At 42.5% G+C, this 21,854-nt stretch overlaps 1 protein-coding gene across 1 annotated transcript; it reads right to left on the bottom strand.

Annotated features, from left to right (window-relative positions):
- Window positions 1-468: 468 nt before the first annotated feature.
- LOC111964364 (cationic amino acid transporter 3) lies at window positions 469-14,466 on the bottom strand. Its single transcript, XM_023988243.2, has 12 exons — window positions 14,324-14,466; window positions 6,384-6,852; window positions 6,078-6,239; window positions 5,632-5,821; window positions 5,326-5,444; window positions 4,534-4,756; window positions 4,269-4,408; window positions 3,828-3,930; window positions 3,429-3,652; window positions 3,138-3,304; window positions 2,916-3,024; window positions 469-2,771 (listed from the first exon to the last, which is right to left on the bottom strand). Exons 2-12 carry the CDS (start codon window positions 6,748-6,750, stop codon window positions 2,623-2,625), a joined length of 1,953 nt encoding a protein of 650 aa, XP_023844011.1. The 5' UTR covers window positions 6,751-6,852; window positions 14,324-14,466; the 3' UTR covers window positions 469-2,622.
- Window positions 14,467-21,854: the final 7,388 nt, after the last annotated feature.

Raw genomic sequence — 21,854 nt, 5'->3', positions numbered from 1 at the left:
ACACTGAACAGAGGCAGCCAAGGCAGCAGGGGCACCTAGAGGGAAGAGGGACAGGTTAGTCATACTTTAACTCCATATCAAGCTGGATTATAAACTGGTTGTAAGACATGAATAAACACTGGACCTGTTTAAATAGTCAGAAACTGACCTTGAAGGTGAGAGCTTCCTTGCTCTCTGGTTGTCTCCAGATGATAATGGCACAAAGGATACAGAGCAAGGCCAGGAGAATCTGAACGCTTGTCATGTTTAACACATGAACCAAAATAAATACTTTCAGGTAGATATTAGGCATGCAATGCCATTCCAAAAGTTGCAACATTTAAGTGTTGTGAATCTGTAGATGTGGAGGAAATGGATATGGATTTTCCCTCGGTTTGATAAGCTTATTGATTTTTATAACATTTAATTAATTAAAAAATAATACTAAAATAATTCAATCTACTGTTGAGAATCAACAAAGGCATAGAATGTCATTATAATAAACATTTATTTAGAAAAGACATTGAAAATACAGCTCATTTCTACATGACAGGCATATATTCACAGTATATAAAACCAAAGACCAAAAATATAATTGATATTTATGTGACAGCATTTAGAGTAGTACTGATCAATCAGTACTATGGCCTGATTGAGCCTTGGTTTACCGGCCCCTGGTATCTGAGGCGGGCGGTATTTTCAGGCACCGGTTTCTTTTTGAGATTCTTACAAGTTCTCAAGAAACAATAGTTTGTTAAAATGTATGTTAAGAAGCACAAGTATAAAACACCTCCTTTGAATTAGTGTCCATTTGTATAATATACAGCTTTATACAAATATGTTACAGCTATACACATACTGTACATTAGTTATTACTGTACTACAACAACTCACTTAAAAGGAAAACTCCACACAAATCCTATTTTGGTATTTGTTTCATTAGTCCATTGTTGATATCGGCCCAACATCTTTTGCAAGTCAACAATCAAGTTAAGATATAATTTTCTAAATACAGAAATACAGTTGGTATGATGCATTTTGCATCATATAATGCATCAGTTTTTGGATGGTATTTTCCTTTAAGAAACCATAGAACTCAATTATCCTCACCAACTCGTGTCTTTACAGCTGAGCACAAATATACTTCAGATTTAGAGAGCAGATTTTGCTGGTCAAATTCCTTATGTCCTTGACCTAGTGTCTCCAATGCCCACTGCATGTTGGTCAAGCAGCACCACAACTAGTGATTAATAGCAAATGGAATCACGAGTTGAAGTCTCAATCATTTGGTGGTGGAAAAGTTTTGCTATATAAAGTAAATCATTAAAAAAAGCGGGTCATCAAGAGTACTTTAAAAACTGTACATGTAAGAATACAATAACATCTATAAAATGACATTACTTGATTAATGTAATTTGAAAGGCATAAAATAACTACATATAAAACAATTCTACAGAATAGAATGTTTAGATAAAATGATGCAAACTCGACAGCTAAGCTCCCAAGAACAAGTTTCAACGGAAACAAAAAAAAAACATTTGCTAACATGTTTTCACAAGAATCTACAACTAAAGTTACATCAGTGGTAGTGCATGACCAGGACTAAAGTCACTGCCTTTAAGATTCAACACAGAGCCAGTGAATAGACCCCCAGGGTACTGGTCTTTATTACACATCTGTAGACAGCTCAAGCATTCGAGGCAGGCAGAAATCTCAAACTCAAGTATGTCCATATAAAAAAAAGGGTAGTTCTGATTTGTAAAGCCAAACTCCAGAGAGATAAACAGAGACACATGAAGGGTGAGGGTACAAGAGTACAGTACGGCCCAAAATATATCAAATTAAGATGACACAGCAGCCAGCTAAATGTAGTGGTGTCAGGATGTCGTTTCATCAACTTTAAGGAAGAGCTACAATATCTCCATGTATTCTTCGGATGAACCTAATATGCATATACTGCTTCAGTTACACAGGGACTAACCACCGTGAAGACAATAACTTACATCATTACTTTGACTAGTTTACCATATGTTTAAAAACATTTTAAATGACAAAGACATCACTGACAACAGATTGTTCATAAATGCCTTTAGGATATTTAGTTCCCACGTCTCTGTGGTGATATCTCATCTTACAGAACAAGCTGACACCAACAATAAATACTCGTTTCTGCCACAAGGCATACAAGGCCCTACTGTTAAATACATTGCTCTGTGACAGGTGATGGAGGACAGTTTGTCTACGCCAGCGATCCACTAACCCTGTGCTGTTGATCAAAGTACACCGAGGCTCTGACCAAGATTGTAAACCCCATAGACACACTGGTACTCTGTTTACACATGGCCCTAACCAACACTCCTGGCCAGCTGAAGTTCATATTGCTGCTGGACACCAGGGGCTAACAATTAGAGGCACAGACACAATCAAACTTGGATGAGACTAACTTCTAATAAATAAAATCACTAGTAATGTTAATAGCAATGTTTCAACTGTTAAAAATAGCATTCCTCAACTGTCCAATAAAGCTTAAAACAGAGATATCCCAAAAATGAAAGAAAAAAAAACTGATGAATTGTAGTGTCAGTCAGTTGAATTGTCTGCCTTCACTGCAGAGGTATAATGTGTGGGGTTTCCTCCAGCCGTTCAGGGGCTCATCCCCTCCACCTCACTCTCGTCTCCCCCCAGGTAGATGGGCTTCTTCTTGGTCTGGAGGGCAGGCTCATATTTCCCAGGGGTGCTGCTGGCTGCCGCACTGCTGTGCCAAATCCCATAAAAGAAGTAGATTGCAAATCCTGAGGGAAGGAGTAAGAAGAATGGTTAGAGGAGTACACACAAATTAAGTTAACATTCTGCTGCTCATTAAAACAGACTTAGCATGTGATTCTATTGTGACTTTAGAAACATTTCCTATTGTGTATAATGTCACGTTAACTCACCAATGGCCATCCACACAGCGAAACGGCACCACGTAGCCAGATCCAGCTGCATCATGAGGTAGATGTTGACAAAGACACTGAACAGAGGCAGCCAAGGCAGCAGGGGCACCTAGAGGGAAGAGGGACAGGTTAGTCATACTTTAACTYCATATCAAGCTGGATTATAAACTGGTTGTAAGACATGAATAAACACTGGACCTGTTTAAATAGTCAGAAACTGACCTTGAAGGTGAGAGCTTCCTTGCTCTCTGGTTGTCTCCAGATGATAATGACACAAAGGGCACAGAGCAGGGCCAAGACTACACACACTGTGACCCACACAGGCTGAACCTCCATCAACTCATCCAGCTTCCCTGCCAGCACCACACACAGCACAGTGATGAGCACCGCTAGAAAGGATGACGAGAGAGCGAGTTAATATTAGCTTTCTCAACAACAAAAAGAGCTGCTTTGAAAACAACCAATGGTCAACCGCATAAGACGGTAAGTGTGGGTGAGAGAGGTGTCACTCACAGATAATGGCCGTGGTGGCATAGACGATGTTCCCGGAGGTCTTGGTGGGTAAGGCACCACTGGGGAAGAGGAGGAGGCAGGGGGTGAATTTTTCCCTGAGGGGGCAGTCCTCCAGATCCAGGCCATACTCATCTCCACTGTCCCCCCGGGCCACCTTCTCCCCTCCAACCAGCTCCACTAGCTTTTCTGTCTGACTGGATGAGCTCAGGGTGCCGGGCTGGTACCTGGACAGACAGACAGGTCAGTCTCCTGGAACATGGGAGGTATTCACACTGAGCATGCCATGTAAAATACCATAAGCAAATCCAGTATAGGAGGATAATCACCATTTCAATATCACAAATGCTAGGTTAGGTATTAAAGTATGTTTAAAATAATGTGGTATAAGTCATCACCTACCTGAGGATAAGCACACAGATGGCCACTAGTGAGTAGGCCAGCAGTGTCCCTATAGACATGAGATCAACCAGGGCAGCCAGGTCAAAGAGGAAGGCCATCAGAGCTACAGGGAGAGGTGACAAATCAGCATTACCATCATACTCACTATATAAAGACAATCTACTCCATGAAGTTGCTTCATTACCATCATTCTCACTATATAAAGACAATCTACTCCATGAAGTTGGTTATTTACACTAGTTATTCAAAAACAATGGAACAAAAAACAGCATTCCGTTGTTCAGAGAATATTTTTCTACGGTCTTCCCTCATGCTGTACATTCCTACTTTCATAAATAAACACGAACCCAGAGAACAGCAGGAAATGACTACAGTGGAACCCATAGGTAGTAGAGCAGAACCAGATGTATGAACAGAGAGAGCTCGGAGGGCTGAACTTACATGCCACACAGCCAGAGACGATAGTGGCCATCACGGGGGTCTTGGTGCGCGTGTTCATGCGGGACAGGCCACGGAACAGGAGCCCATCCTCTGCCATGGCGTAGATCACCCTCGGCATGGGGAACATGGACCCAAGCAGGCTAGGAAAACAACAAACATTGACTACATAGCAAAAACAGAGTGACTTAAGTACCGATGAGCGTAGTGGATACGTTAAGGGAGCTATAGAACAGTAGCCATAGTGTGATCTATCAGCCTAACTGACCTGGTGGAGAGAGCACAGAGGGAACCCACAGCCACGATGTAGCGAGCAGGATACCAGCCCACGTAGTTGAAGGCCTCTGGCAGGGGGCTCCGGGTGTCCAGCATGTAGTAAGGCATCATGAGGGTGAGGGCTGCAGACACCCCGAAGTAGGCGAAGAAACAGATGAGCAGAGAGGCTACGATGCCCACGGGGATGGAACGCATGGGGTTCTTAGCCTCTTCGCCTGTGGGGAAATACAAGGCAGCACTATGAGAGAGGACCACCAAAGAGAACTTCAAGGCAGCACTATGAGAGAGGACCACCAAAGAGAACTTCAAGGCAGCACTATGAGAGAGGACCACCAAAGAGAACTTCAAGGCAGCACTATGAGAGAGGACCACCAAAGAGAACTTCAAGGCAGCACTATGAGAGAGGACCACCAAAGAGAACTTCAAGGCAGCACTATGAGAGAGGACCACCAAAGAGAACTTCAAGGCAGCAACTATTTAAAATTGGCAACCATTTTAAAAGTTACATTTTTAATAACGGAATGTAAGTGACTCGAGAAGAAACGAGGTGGACCTATCTAATGTTTAGCGCTAGTGCAAAGTAAATAGCTCAAATAACTTGATAAAGTATGACTAGAATTTATATTTAAATGCCTTGACTATTTTAATTTGAGAATCTCTTATAAAATGGGTTAAAGTTATGTATAGTAACCCTAGGTGTAAAATAATAAATAATGGCTACTTCTCAGAAAAGTATTAAACTGTCAAGAGTTTGTTTAGCTCTGCAGCAAAGTAAGTAACTCACTGGTAGTGGCGATGCAGTCGAAACCAACGAATGCGTAGAAACAGGTAGCAGCACCGGACAGAATGCCACTGAGGCCAAAAGGAGCAAAACCACCTGAGCCAAACATCTTATCCACAACCCTGAGTGGCAGAGAGGACGCAGGGGGACAAAATCCAATTATATGGTTATACTGTTATATTTCTGAAACCAAATGCAGAGATCAAACACAGCTAGTCACATACAAACATGATTTACTCCGTACGATTGGTCTATAATGGAATCTACAGCTAAATCTCAGCTGGTAGCCATATTAAATGAAGGACTCACTCCTGGGATATGCTGGAGGTGTTGGTGTAGTTGGGGTAGGTATTAACAAAGTCCTCCAGGGTGAGGTTCCAGTGGTCTGTGTCTCCCTTCACAAAGCCTGAGATGATGATGAAGCCCAGCACCACCAGGTTGACCCCAGTGAAAATCTTATTGATCAAGGCAGACTCACTCACTCCAAATGCCAGCAGTCCTGGAGGAAGCAACATGATGGCATGATTAACACAAATCTACATTTGTACATTGAGCCATTTGAGTCATTTCGCAGATGCTCTTATCCAGAGCGATGTACAGTTAGTGCTTTCATCTTTAAGGTAGCTAGGTGAGACAAACCAAGTCACATTACAATACTGTACATACAGCTTTTATGACGGGGTTATTAGTTATGTGCTGCCTCCCCGGGCCCCAACATTATCCATGTTGGTTGACAATGCTGGAGGAGTCCTCACCAGTTAATAAGAGCACGATGATGAGTGCAAACAGGTCAGGGTATTCAGCCAGCACGCCCCCCGGGACCTTCATGGCCATGGAAGACCTGAAGAAGAAAGAGATCTTCTCCTCCACTAGATTATCAAATGTAGAGCTCCAGGCTCGGGCCACACTGGCTGTACCTTAAGGACAGAGGACCAAGGAGAATGAGTTAACATGACGCAAAACATCAACCAAACTAAAGAGGATAAGCCATCCTAGAAACAAGCCTCCATCCATGAACATAGTAGCTCAATGCGAAGCCGATTTCCAATCTACCAACTCACCGATGACATAGGAGAGGATGAGGTTCCATCCCGTGATGAAGGCCCAGATCTCACCAACCGTCACATAACTGTACAGGTATGCCGAACCCGTCTTGGGTACGCGGGACCCAAACTCGGCGTAACAGAGTCCGGCCAGCATAGAGGAGAGTGCAGCGATGAGGAAGCAGAGAACGATGGCAGGTCCAGCCTTCTCCCTGGCCACTTCACCAGCCAGGACGTACACCCCTGCCCCCAGGGTGGAGCCCACCCCCAGGGCTACCAGGTCCAGTGTGGAGAGGCAGCGGGCAAAGCGGGTTCCCTCATCGGAGCAATCCAGTGCCCTGCGTCGCAGCAGGATCCGGCCGAAGGAGGCCATCTTTTCTACCATGGTTGTCTGTGGAGGGAGCTGGGGCCGAGGCTGTGAAGCCGAGGCAGTTGCTGATCAGAGCAGTGAAAACGCGTCACGAGCTGAGATGCAGCAGGAGAGATCCTAAGGTCAAACACAGTAGAGAAGCAGATTCATGAGTATATAAGAAAGTCTATAGGCAAAATGTATGCTATTAGTTCTTGTTAATGCCATGAAATATTATGATGATTTTTTTTTTTTTTTACTTTGTTTTGTGTGCAATCCTTGTTTGCAAACTAACTGTCTCTGGAATAACAAACTGATTAGTTCTCATGTGCATGAGAGAGAGCAAACAACATGAACATTCAAGAAAATTGCCCTGGCAAAGGAATAGCCTACTGCTAAGATGGATAATATTTGGTCAAGTCGGGACATTACAATTGTGTTTGATGCCACACTAGTGGTTCCTCCTAATCTGGTAATTCCAGTAATTCTTCCATTTTGGGATTTGGTCCATGTTTTAAATTTCCCTCCTGCATGTTTCCAGACTACAGACAACCAAACCACACATTCTTCTAAGAAACAGCATGCTGCTTTTATGGAACTTCCCAGAATTACATTTATTCACCTTAGGGCTTTATGAAAATAAAAAACGAACTGACAGAGAGAGCTTTGAGAAGCAGACATGGACGCGAACACCAATATCTCTGTGCGTCGCAATCCCCTTATAACCTTCCTGGAGGACTACTGAGTTAAAGACATGCTGACCAACTTTCAGTCATCAGAAACAATTGTTGTGTAGTCTATTATAAACTGGGTGGTTACAACCCTGAAGGCTGATTGGCCGACAGCCATGGTATATCAGACCATCTACCACTGGTATGACAAAACATTTATTTTTACTGCTCTAATTACATTGGTAACCAGTTTATAATAGCAATAAGGCACTTCAGGGGCTTGTGGTATATGGCCAATATACCACGACTAAGGGCTGTATCAAGGCACTCCGCGTTGCGCATAAGAACAGCCCTTAGCCTTGGTATATTAGCCATATACCACATTTCCCCTCGTGTCTTATTGCTTAATTATACTCTAGTACCTAATAGGCTATATTCTATCACATATTCAAGTCCATATCAAGTTTCCAGAAAACAGATAGTACAAAATGTTTTATCCTAATGAAGTGATACCGCGTGGTAAGACAACCACTTTCGCATTTAGCCTACATAGATAAAAAAAAAAATCATATTACCAAGTTCAACACTGTCACAAGGTTAATTTGCATTCCACCAAGAGCATGTATCAGCGTTTCCCCTGTATTCATTTAGCAGCGGCGGGCCACCAATGCCAAAAAATTGTCTCCACTTTTTTTTGACACACACGGTAAAAAATGATTTCAGTGTAAGCTTAAACCCATATATAATGTATGAACAAATTATAATGGAGCTATATATTTAGGAACTAGCCATCACCAAAATAAAAACTAGACAGTCAGGTAGAAACAAAAATCACAAAATTGTTACGCCACTGATTTTGTTCATGTTTGAGCCCCATGGCAAAATGTGTAGAATAGCAGGAAATCATACTGAACAAAAATTATTTATGTCTGTACTAAAGCCCTTTTGTGGGTGGGCCTGGCTTCCCAGTGGGTGCGCCCCTGCCCAGTCGTGTGAAATCCATAGATTAGGGCCTAATTAATGAAGTTCAATTGACTGATTTCCTTATGTGAACTGTAACTCAGTCAAATCTTTGCAATTGTTGCATGTTGCGTTTATATTTTTGTTCAGTATAGCTTTAAAACAGATTTTTTTTTGTTCAGACCCATTACAAAATGTGTAGAATAGCGAGAAACTAGCTTTAAAATGGTAAAAGTGTCTCTCCGCCAATGTCAAAATGTGTAGAATTGCAAGAAATTTGCTTTAAAACAGCTTAAAAATCTAACATTTCCGTTTGGCGACTGTGCCATTGGCCACGCCCACTACCACACCCCTGTATACCTTACGCATGTTGCACAGTACTGAAGGTCATTATGGCTACTGCTTATTCTACATATCTGAGACACTGCCTCTTCAGCAGCACACCCCAAACACTCTACAAAGCCTGGAGACTTGTAGCTTAGCATGTGACACTTAGGCCTATAATAATAATACATGTGTACAGGCCCATTCTACATGTTGTTATCCATAGAATACAGTGCACAATCACCGGAAGAGTGTTGAGAAAACTATTTGCAAACACAGAACAAAAAAAGGAATGGCAATATAAAATAAACATAGTCCCTGGCCTCTGAAGGTATTGGGAAATTAAAACAATTGTTCAAAAATAACAACTTTCATGTTTCGGGCATTGCGTCTGCCACATTAGTCACTGTCACAAACTGCCTACAGGGAAAATAGCCAATGCAGGTTTGATCGGGCTAGCAGCCGTGATTGGATCAGGATGGTGCTGGTATGGGGCCAAGTAGAAAATAATTGCAGCCAACAATACTGTCTCCTTTACTTGGACACGCACAATGGCTTCCCTCATTTAAGTCTGCATGGGCTTGGCATGTCCACCTTGTAACTTAAACCACTGTTCTAAAACACGGAAAGCATGACTGTGCTCTCTAGGAGTTGATTTAACAACTGAATAGTTACGCAAGACTGACATGCTGAAACAGATACCGAGTGTGCTCTGCTTGCCGTGAAGAGTTAAACTAGCAATTAGCCGCCTTGGGCAAGTAACCGAAAAGTTACTTGTTCGAATCCCGAGCAGACTAGGTGAATAATCTCTTGATGTGCATTTGAGCAAGGCACTTATCCCTCCCTGGATAAGAGCATTTGCTAAATTACTCAAAATGTAAACGTAGCCATTTTAGAGTTAGGCAGGCCGCATCTCTGGCCCTGGGAATGTGCCCTCTGGGAATCTCCCTGCCAGCGATTCATGCGCAGTGCCTGAGAGGTTTAGTCTTTTGTTCTGCCCACACAATAAGCTCTCGAGATAGCCTCTTTGGTCTGAGTGACGCAGGGTGGCTGGCCTGTGTGTATGATTGAGTGGATGTGTGAAACCAGGTTGTGAAGAAGCTAATGCTCAACTCTTCTAATGTTACGTCTGAAAGCTCAAATCAGACATGCTCGTTGGAGCCTCCAGGCTGAAAGGGTTTAGTGTCCATCTGCCCTTTTCTGTAATAGGTAGGCTGTAGTATACAATGGATAGGACTACTTCATCAGACCTAAATTACTAGGCCTGGGCTAATTGGCCTAATACCATTTGGATTGCATTTAGCCTTTAGCCTTTTGCTGTGGTGCTTTTTACTAGCCCCCCCCCACCTTCCCTCTGTAGTACAGTAGGTAGTGAATATTAGGTGCCTCGCTGAGCTTTTGTAAACATATCTAAAAGGATTATCCCAAGACTAACCAACCTGTTAATCTCATTAGGGACTGTTGCTCACTCTACACAAAGCATGTTATTGTTTTGACTCTCACTGTCAACAACATGTCTGTTTACTTCATGTCTAGCCCCTTCTCTGCCAGTATGAGTTTTTTGTTATCATGGTGTCCTAAACTTGCTAGTGCTAAAAGATAACACACGAAACAAACACACTGAAGACCAAATGATTCGCTTAGTTATTATAGTGTACAAGTAAATGGAAAGAGTGGGTTCCCTTAGTGGTTATAGACAGTGTTCCTGCCCACTGGTAAAGTTCACTATTCTTCTTTTTAAACCCACATGGCAGTCATAGACACTGAAATACATAGATATTGACTACCATTAGGCTTACACACAATGTAGATGAGAAGACCCACAGAGATAATATTAAGGTGGAAGTAGTATGGTATGGGGGATTTATTGTCTCTCTCAGTCCCGGCGTGTGGGATAGAGAGGAGGGTTGGTCGACGGGTTGTTCTGCCGGTCACTTGCCCTCACCAGTCTCTAAAAGGGGGATTTGTAGAGAGATTGCACAGCTTGATCAATATTGTACTACATTGTTGAGGAGAGTTATGCAAGTAACTAATAAACTTAGATTTTTCTCTACTCTTAAAAAAACACATTTTAACTGTAACAAGCATACCCATTAATGGGTGCACTGTTCAACATGACTGGATCAGAAAATTGCAGCCCTACATTTCATGTTCGACTAATGACTGCAGACTTCATGACCAGAAGAATCACGTGACAAACCGGGTCACTGTGTAATGCGGGTAGAGTAGCGTTAATTGGGGAGTGGATACGTTTTATAAGAGGTTTGTACAAATGCGGCACTCTGTCAGTGTGGGGAATTCAAGAGTGTCCTTTCAGCATTCTAATCTCAGTGGGTAGCATTCTAATCTCAGTAGGTAGCTCACCCTTGGAGCTACATGATGGGCGGCTACATTTCATATGTCATTGTCAATAGTTGTCCAGCTGTTTGAAGTTATGGAACAATCTGTTTTCTAGGCAAAGAAGGACATACTGCTGTGAGTGAACTGCGCAACCTCAAACCAATGGAACCAAGCCAACAGGGTCCCTCCCTCCTTCCTCAAGGTCCAATACATTCCCTATGACAACTGACCAGTCTAGGAAATACACCAGGCTAGGGGCAAATTTGCCCCCAAACATTTCTGAAAATGTCCCTGTAATTATCATGACGAAGGCATTTTTATTTCCATCGATCAGCTTAGAATACTAAGGTGAACAAATAAACACCTCCAATGCAAAGAGCGACCCCATGAAAGAGTCAGAAGGTGCAAAAAAATAACAATTTGTCCTCTGCATAATGACCAACCTGAACATCAAACTCAGTGAGCGCAAATAAAAATTGAAACCTATTGCCAGCTAAACCATTCTAAAACAGGTGGGAAGAACAAGAATAGGCCTATTGAAAATGAGAGTGATATCATCCTGTTTATAGAAGTGACACCATCCTGTCCATGCACAACTGACATGTTACTGAAGTCAAAACACCACAACTGTTAACACATGATCCTCAATTTGAAAATTAAATTTAAAAAATGTTGCTACTGAAGTGGCTAGCTACAACTGTAAAATGCAGCCATCAAGATAGCGTAAGCTACCTGCCAGTAGCCCAAACTGATGCAACACATCAAAAAGTGCTAGCTGCAGCTAACGGACAACAGTCATGCCAAGCCCAAGGACCTGTCTATTGGCTACTAAACTCAGCAAAAAAAGAAAACTTCCCTTTTTCAGGACCTTGTCTTTCAAAGATAATTTGTAAAAAAACAAATAACTTCACAGATCTTCATTGTAAAGGATTTAAACATGTTTCCCATGCTTGTTCAATGAACCATAAACAATGAACATGTACCTGTGGAACGGTCATTAAAGACACTAACAGCTTAGACTGTAGGCAATTAAGGTCACAGTTATGAAAACTTAGCACACTAAAGAGGCCTTTCTACTGACTTTGAAAAACACCAAAAGAAAGATGCCCAGGGTCCCTGCTCATCTGCGTGAACGTGCCTTAGGCATGCTGAAAGGAGGCATGAGGACTGCAGATGTGACCAAGGCAATAAATTGCAATGTCCGTACTGTGAGACGCCCAAGACAGCGCTACAGGGAGACAGGACGGACAGCTGATCGTCCTCGCAGTGGCAGACCACATGTAACAACACCTGCACAGGATCAGTACATCCAAACATCTCACCTGCGGGACAGGTACAGGATGGCAACAACAACTGCCTGAGTTACACCAGGAACGCACAATCCCTCCATCAGTGCTCAGACTGTCTGCAATAGGCTGAGAGAGGCTGGACTGAGGGCTTGTAGGCCTGTTGTAAGGCAGGTCCTCACCAGACATCACCGGCAACAACGTCGCCTATGGGCACAAACCCACCGTCGCTGGACCAGACAGGCCTGGCAAAAAGTGCTCTTCACTGACAAGTTGCGGTTTTGTCTCACCAGGGGTGATGGTCGGATTCGCGTTTATCGTCGAAGGAATGAGCGTTACACCGAGGCCTGTACTCTGGAGCGGGATCGATTTGGAGGTGGAGGGTCCGTCATGGTCTGAGGCGGTGTGTCACAGCATCATCGGACTGAGCTTGTTGTCATTGCAGGCAATCTCAACGCTGTGCGTTACAGGGAAGACATCCTCCTCCCTCATGTGGTACCCTTCCTGCAGGCTCATCCTGACATGACCCTCCAGCATGACAATGCCACTAGCCATACTGCTCGTTCTGTGCATGATTTCCTGCAAGACAGGAATGTCAGTGTTCTGCCATGGTCAACGAAGAGCCGGGATCTCAATCCCATTGAGCACAACCTGTTGGATCGGAGGGTGAGGGCTAGGGCCATTCCCCCCAGAAATGTCCTGGAACTTGCAGGTGCCTTGGTGGAAGAATGGGGTAACATCTCACAGCAAGAACTGGCAAATCTGGTGCAGTCCATGAGGAGATGCACTGCAGTACTTAATGCAGCTGGTGGCCACACCAGATACTGACTGTTACTTTGGACCTCCCCTTTGTTCAGGGACACATTATTCAATTTCTGTTAGTCATATGTCTGTGGAACTTCTTCAGTTTATGTCTCAGTTGTTGAATCTTGTTATGTTCATACAAATATTTACACATGTTAAGTTTGCTGAAAATAAACGCAGTTGATGATGAGAGGACGTTTCTTCTTTTGGTGAGTTTATTACACTAACCTGTGAAAGTTGTCTATGATCGGTTTGCTAGTTAGCTACCTTAGTGCGCGTTCGTAAATTCACTCTGGCTATCTACTCCGATTTCAGAGCACTCTCGTCTGAGCGTGCCAGAGCGCAGAATAACTGATGACTAACGCCCAACATCCGTTGAATATGGGCGGTGCCAGTAAACATCGACAAAAATCTGTTACACAGTTACAAACACCAACGCTCTGGATAACATGGAAACAGACTAACCAGCTCTGCTTGGGCGAGTAAAATGGTCAGAGTGAGGTGTTCTCTCATTTTTGTGTCGAAGTAGCTAACAAGCTAGCCAACCTTATCTTGTTAGCTTGGGTGCCTCTGTGTGGTCAGGACGCTCGGATCAACGCTACTCCTAGGCCAGAGCGTCCAATTGAACGCTCCGAGAGCGAAACACACCAACGCCCAGAGCGCACTCCAGAGCGAATTTACGAACGCTTCCATATGTATGCTACACACATCCACACAGTGCGTTGATGTGTAGTTTCCTAGTTAAATATATACATTACATTGTTAACGAACGTTAGATAACGTTTGCTAGTTGACTCAAGACTGTTTGTTTGCTAGCTAGCACGAGCTGGCTAAACAATTAATTGACACTTTTTCACACGGCAAACAGTTGCAGTAATGTAAATTTAAACTGCACGTATTTAATGAAATTGATCATTACAATACAATATTAGCAATATGCTAGTTAGCTATCGTCTAAAACAACCGCCTAGCGAGCAATGCTGGTAACGTTCGTTGTAAGATGTTAGGTTAGGTAAACATCTATTGGTTTCAAATAAATACCACCGATCATTCTAATACCAAAACAATAACCATGAATGTATTGTTTCAAAAGCGAGTAACAGGAGTACATCTGACAGCACACGAGAAATAATTGCGTCAGAGTTTTAGTAAAAGACTACGGAGGCTCGTGCAGTTCATGCAAACACATGGACCACGATATCAAAAGGTATAAAGCAGACATACTTTACGTTGCTCTTCACTCTGAAGTGTTTGGCACGACAAAATACTGCTGACTTCCATAGGCTGATGAAACATCCCAATTTCCTTGGTCAAATGTCCTTGTGYACGTTTTGATTTGAGGGCGGAGCCAGTGACGTATAAATCATAGTATAAACAAGCCCTTCTTTATGGGGCAGTGCTATCAGGGATTCTTTGGACCTCCACACCCTTAACCGTTACCTAACCATTTTACATTTCAACTTCAAAGGGGGGTATGGACGTCCCAAGGATTCTAGATAGCAGGAACCCTTCTTTGAGGGGTGGAGCAAACTACTCATGAATTCCAGGGTGCTTCTCAATATTCTAAAGTGGCTTCCTCTCTGTGTGTGTGTGTGTGTGTGAGAGAGAGAGAGAGAGAGAGATTACACAGACCCACAAATAATTAGAAAATAAATCAAATTTGGATAAACTATCTATTGGGTGAAATACCACAGTGTGCCATCACAGCAGCAAAATGTGTGACCTGTTGCCACACGAAAAGGGCAACCAGTGAAGAACAAACACCATTGTAAATACAACCTATATTTATGTTTATTTATTTTCCCTTTTGTACTTTAACAATTTGCACATCATTACAACACTGTATATATACATAATATAATTTTTGAAATGTCTTTATCCTTTTGGAACTTTTGTAAATGTAATTGTTTACTGTACATTTTTTATTGTTTATTTCACTTTTGTTTATTATCTATTTCACTTGCTTTGGTAATGTGAACATATGTTTCCCATGCCAATAAAGCCCTTTAAATTGAATTTAATTGAGAGAGGAGAACTCATCATATTCATGTCTCCTTCGCCCAAATACTGGTTCAGGCAGCAGCCTGCCATCCCCAAAATAGGCTTACCCAAGTATGGAAAGAGAGGGTCATTCTCTTTTCAAGATCTTTCACTCCAGCCACTGACCTGGCGCCAAGGACTTTCCACGATATCCTCTGTAGCTTTATCACCCAGATGAATAGAAGAAAAAAGGTTATTCATCTCTGCCCCCAATGCCCTTGTGTGGAGTGTTAGAGGTGCAATGACCATGTTAAATGAGGTCATACTGATGGTGTCACCAAATATCATTACAACTAAACCAAATGGAAACAAATGAGTCATGTGGGCAGAACAAGCAAGGAGGTGGGCAGAGCCAAGCACAAGTTTACGAGATCCTATTGGCGAATTTTAGCATATATTTGCATATTTACATTAGGGAACGCCTACTCTGTGAAGTGCGCGGTTGCAATAACTCAATTCGCCTTTGCACTCCTTCAAAACAATAACATTTTAAAAACTTTAGCAAAAGGTAAAGTCTACATGTCTTAGTCCACTCTGTTCGTAACAGATTCTAGTTTTGGGAACAGAAAACGGTATTGAGATCAAATGTTTCATCGATGAGAAAATGTGCAGAATGTCATCCAAAATCCATCTCGTTCCAGCTTCTCCCACTGCCGGACACATGGCTTCCCTATTTGGTAGTGAGTGGAAACGCCAAGCGGATGCTTCACATTGATACATCCGGTGAAATATCTGTCTCATTGTTCTGTGGTGTCACTATATGTATGACATATGGCCTCCCAAGTCCTCATATCTCATTGGGCATGCAAACTCTCCATAACAGACCATGATAAGAAAGAATAAAACAGAAATTAAAATATGCATTGACTAATTATATCCCACAATGGTTCAATTGGTTAGTCTTTCTATTTTACTATTTTCAGTTTAACTTTGGTTAATACCAAACCTATTGTTCTTGCTCAGTGACGTCTGCCTCCCTCAAGGCCGGCATTGAGTTGCTCTTTCAATTAACTTCCACTTTATCAAGCTAACAAAACTGCGTGTTTCCCTAAATAAAACAAGCGTCGTCACCACTAGCCTTACGCTCTGGGATGGTATCTCCATCTGCACCATTAACATAACACTGCTAATCTCACTACTGTCCCATGCAGTTCAACCATTCTGCCCCCTTTCATTGCACAGGACAAGGCCTGTAGATCAAAAGAGAGGCTTGTTTTTTTTGCCATCAGTAGATATTCTCAGTCTCGATTGACATCAAACACAAGCTCTGCAGTTTTGGTAATGGGTTCTCCAAAAACTCAACTCTTTACTTCACACATACATCGTTTTTGTTTAGCACTATATTCTAAGAAATATGACATGGGGACATTATCTTAAGCATGTTTAACTGAAAAAGTATGTAGTGTTTGTACTCAAGCATTCTTTTATAGCATGCACAGCCCATTGTGAATAATTTCGTCCACCCACATCTTATCCCCTGCTACAGTAACTAACTGACCACACCTGCATACTGTATGTGGGGTGGCTACAAAGGAGCAGAAAATCCTGTTAGTCTTAGTGCTACTTTCAATTAAATCTTAACAGATGGTTATTTGGGACAATTGTGTCATATTACAGTCAACTTTAATTAGATTTTTGAGCCATGAACCATACAGGTCAGGTATTTTTGGGAGAAGTTTAATCCCCTTGACTAAACTTTCCTTCCCCCTGTTAATCCCGCAAATTCCTAGAGTATGCTACTAAGAAATTAAAGTTAAAGTTTAACAGAGCAAGTAACCCCATACATCCAAATCAAATTTATATAGCCCTTCTTACATCAGCTGATATCTCAAAGTGCTGTACAGAAACCCAGCCTAAAACCCCAAACAGCAAGCAATGCAGGTGTAGAAGCACGGTGGCTAGGAAAAACTCCCTAGAAAGGCCAAAACCTAGGAAGAAACCTAGAGAGGAACCAGGCTATGAGGGGTGGCCTCTTCTGGCTGTGCCGGGTGGAGATTATAACAGAACATGGCCATGATGGTTACCAACCAATGTTCATAAATGACAGCATGATCAAATAATAATAATCACAGTAGTTGTCCAGGGTGCAACAAGTCAGCACCTCAGGAGTAAATGTCAGTTGGCTTTTCATAGCCGATCATTAAGAGTATCTCTACCGCTCCTGCTGTTTTCTAGAGAGTTGAACAGCAGGTCTGGACTGGTAGCACGTCCGGTGAACAGGTCAGGGTTCCATAGCCGCAGGCAAGAACAGTTGAAACTGGAGCAGCAGCAGGAGCCAGGGTGGACTAGGGAACGCAAAGGAGTTATCATGCAGGTAGTCCTGAGGCATGGTCCTAGGGCTCAGGTCTCCGAGAGAGAGAGAGAAAGAGAGAAAGACAGAATTAGAGAGAGCATACTTAAATTCACACAGGAACTGGAAAAGACAGGAGAGGTACTCCAGATTAACAGACTGACCTCAGCCCACCGCCACTAAACACAATAAACTACTGCAGCATAAATACTGGAGGCTGAGACAGGAGGGGTCAGGAGACACTGTGGCCCCTATCCAATGAATACCCTGGACAGGGCCAAACAGGCAGGATTATAACCCCACCCACTTTGCCAAAGCACAGCCCCACACACACTAGAGGGATATCTTCAACCACTTACCATCCTGAGACAAGGCCGAGTATAGCCACAAAGATCTCCGCACGGCAACCCCAAGGGGGGGCGCCACCAGACAGGAAGATCACGTCAGTGACTCAACCCACTCAAGTGACGCACCCCTCCTAGGGACGGCATGGAAGAACACCAGTAAGCCAGTGACTCAGCCCTGTAATAGGGTTAGAGGCAGAGAATCCAGTGGAGAGAGGGGAACCGGCCAGGCAGAGACAACAAGGGAGGTTCGTTGCTCCAGAGCCGTTCCGTTCACCTTCACACTCCTGGGCCAGACTACACTCAATCAATATGACCTACTGAAGAGATGAGTCTTCAGTAAGAGACTTAAAGGTTGAGACCGAGCAGTTGTGTCTCTCACATGGGTAGGCTGACCATTCCATAAAAATTGAGCTCTATAGGAGAAAGCCCTCCTGCCCAGCTGTTTGCTTAGAAATTCTAGTGACAATTAGGAGGCCTGCGTCTTGTGACATAGTGTACGTGTAGGTATGTACAGCAGGATAGGTAGAGCAAGCCCATGTAATGCTTTGTAGGTTAGCAAGTAAAACCTTGAAATCAGCCCTTAACAGGAAGCCAGTGTTGGGAGGCTAGCACTGGAGTAATATGATATGGTTTCTAGTCAGGATTCTAGCAGCCGTATTTAGCACTACTGAAGTTTATTTAGTGCTTTATCCGGGTAGCCGGAAAGTAGAGCATTGCAGTAGTCTAACCTAGAAATAACAAAAGCATGGATTAATTTTTCTGCATAATTTTTGGACGAAAGTTTCTGATTTTTGCAATGTTACGTAGTCTTGAATAGTTCGTCAAAAGAGAGATCAGGGTCCAGAGTAACGCCGAGGTCCTTCACAGTTTTATTTGAGACGACTGTACAACCATCAAGATTAATTGTCAGATTCAACAGAAGATCTCTTTGTTTCTTGGGACCTAGAACAAGCATCTCTGTTTTGTCCGAGTTTAAAAGTGAAAGGTTTGCAGCCATCCACTTCCTTATGTCTGACACAGGCTTCTAGCGAGGGCAATTTTGGGCTTCACCATGTTTCATTGAAATGTACAGCTGTGTGTCATCCCGCATAGCAGTGAAAGTTAACATTTAGTTTTCGAATGACATCCCCAAGAGGTAAAATATATAGTGAAAACAATAGTGGTCCTAAAACGGAACCTTGAGGAACACCAACATTTACAGTTGATTTGTCAGAGGACAAACCATTCACAGAGACAAACTGATATCTTTCCGACAGATAAGATCTCAACCAGGCCAGAACTTGTCGTGTAGACCAATTTGGGTTTCCAATCTCTACAAAAGTGTGGTGATCGATGGTATCAAAAGCAGCACTAAGGTCTAGGAGCACGAGGACAGATGCAGAGCCTCGGTCTGAAGCCATTAAAAGGTAATTTACCACCTTCACAAGTGCAGTCTCAGTGCTATGATGGGGTCTAAAACCAGACTGAAGCATTTCGTATACATTGTTTGTCTTCAGGAAGGCAGTGAGTTGCTGAGCAACAGCTTTTTCAAAATGTTTTGAGAGGATGGAATATTCGATATAGGCCGATAGTTTTTATATTTTCTGGGTCAAGGTTTGGCTTTTTCAAGAGAGGCTTTATTACTGCACTTTTAGTGAGTTTGGTACACATCCGGTGGATAGAGAGCCGTTTATTATGTTCAACATAGGAGGGTCAAGCACAGGAAGCAGCTCGTTCAGTAGTTTGTTGGAATAGGGTCCAGTATGCAGCTTGAAGGTTAGAGGCCATGATATCTCATCATTGTGTCAGAAGAATATAATACTAAAACACTTGAGTGTCTCTCTTGATCCTACAGTCTGGCAGAGTTTGTGCAGACTCAGGACAACTGATCTTTGGAGAATCGCAGATTTAAAGAGTCTGTAATTTGCTTTCTAATGATCATGATCTTTTCCTCAAAGAAGTTCATGAATTTATTACTGCTGAAGTGAAAGCCATCCTCTCTTGGGGAATGCTGCTTTTTAGTTAGCTTTGCGACAGTATCAAAAATAAATTTCTGATTGTTCTTATTTTCCTCAATAAGTTGGAAAAATAGGCCCCCTCTTTCTCTCTCTCTCTCGGAGGACCTGAGCCCTAGGACCATGCCTCAGGACTACCTGGCATGATGACTCCTTGCTGTCCCCAGCTGTGCTACTGCTCCAGTTCAACTGTTATGCCTGTGCTATATGGAACCCTGACCTGTTCACCGGACGTGCTACCTGTCCCAGACCTGCTGTTTTCAACTCTCTAGAGACCGCAGGAGCGGTAGAGATACATCTTAATGATCGGCTATGAAAGCCAACTGACATTTACTCCTGAGGTGCTGACTTGCTGCACCCTCGACAACTACTGTTGATTATTATTTGACCATGCTGGTCATTTATGAACATTTGAACATCTTGGCTATGTTCTGTTATAATCTCCACCCGGCACAGCCAGAAGAGGACTGGCCACCCCTCATAGCCTGGTTCCTCTCTAGGTTTCTTCCTAGGGAGTTTTTCCTAGCCACCGTGCTTCTACACCTGCATTGCTTGCTGTTTGGGGTTTTAGGCTGGGTTTCTGTACAGCACTTTGAGATATCAGCTGATGTAAGAAGGGCTATATAAATGAATTTGATTTGATTGAGTAGGCTGCATAGATTTCATGACTACAAGCTCAAAAGACGAAAACGTCTTGTTTTTTTTCTCGTAAATTGAAATTTGCTACCGTAAATGTTAGTAACACCTCTGCGGGATGCACGGGGGATATGGTCATTAGTGTAACCAGGGGGTGAGGCCTCATTTAACACAGTAAATTCATCAGGCTTAAGCCATGTTTCAGTCAGGCCAATCATATCAAGATTATGATCGGTGATAAGTTCATTGACTATAACTGCCTTTGAAGTGAGGGATCTAACATGAAGTAGCCCTATTTTGAGATGTGAGGTATCATTATCTCTTTCAATAATGGCAGGAATGGAGGAGGTCTTTATTCTAGTGAGATTGCTAAAGCGAACACCGCCATGTTTAGTTCGGCCCAACCTAGGTCGAGACACAGACAGTCTCATCCACCCACCAAACTACAGCACTCAGTACTTTAGTTGTCCATGGAGTGTAATCTTATATAACCATGCAGACCTATGTTTTAAGTTATACCAAGAGTTTACATTTTAACATGGATTATGATTGCTGGAAAATGCTTATAAAGGGAAAATACCTGGTTTATTAGAAAATATGACTTGCTCTCGACTAAGAACTATGTTTCCATAAACTAATCTCTTGGAGCAACAGGGCCTATTCTACTTCCGTAATCAGCTGGACACATACGAGGCGACCTAAGAAATGACATTCTAGTTAAAAATCTAATTCAGAAAATAAACAGTATGGTCCTGTACAAGATGCATTAGGAAACACATATCCCGACATGAATTTGAACAGACCATTTAAAAGAGACAACTGGACATAGCCCTGCAGGCAGAGGGAATTTTATTTATGGTACAAACAAGGCAGCTCTTCTGAAAACGGAGATTAAATGTACATGATAATAATGAAGACAAAATACATATGACAAAAAATGCATTCAAGAAATACTTTAGGTCAAACTTCATGCCAAAAGCTTCTTTATCAATAAAAATGTGTGGATTATTCATCAGCCCCTTGTTTTCACAGTGGTTTGATTACCTGACATTACATTCCCATAAACAGACTGAAGACGATGCAAAGACTGATAATGAACAATTCAAGGCAAAGTTAGAAAGAAAATCTGATAATAAAAAGTATTCATAATAGAAAAATCTAACTGCATGAGCATGTTGGAAAGCCACAAATTCTTATTTCAATGGAAAATGCAAAGAAACATGGAATGTCATGTTAGAGGAAAACTATGGGAAGATCTCCCTTTAAAAAACGTTTTTTACAATGATGCTACATTTTACTTAACTTTGGAAGGTACCATTGTTTACTGACATCCATCAGAGATTTTAATCATACAATTGGAGAAACAATTTTGGTTACTGTGGGTACCAAGGGAGAGATATACCTTTAAGTATTCAATCATAATGTAAGAAATCAGACTACTACAAAAG

Source organism: Salvelinus sp. IW2-2015, linkage group LG5 (assembly GCF_002910315.2).
Source record: "Salvelinus sp. IW2-2015 linkage group LG5, ASM291031v2, whole genome shotgun sequence".
NCBI lineage: Eukaryota > Metazoa > Chordata > Actinopteri > Salmoniformes > Salmonidae > Salvelinus > Salvelinus sp. IW2-2015.
Note: the sequence above shows the minus strand (reverse complement) of the source record. Positions and strands in the feature narration are given on the sequence as shown.

What these genes read in the sequence shown, in the direction of transcription:
- LOC111964364 (XM_023988243.2), bottom strand. Translation starts at nt 6,750, where the DNA reads ATGGTAGAAAAGATGGCCTCCTTCGGCCGGATCCTGCTGCGACGCAGG. An exon ending in CGACTGCATCGCCACTACCA is followed by an intron (nt 4,757 to 5,325) that starts GTGAGTTACTTA and finishes ATTTCCCCACAG; the next exon opens with GCGAAGAGGCTAAGAACCCC. An exon ending in CGTCTCTGGCTGTGTGGCAT is followed by an intron (nt 3,931 to 4,268) that starts GTAAGTTCAGCC and finishes CTCTCCCTGTAG; the next exon opens with CTCTGATGGCCTTCCTCTTT.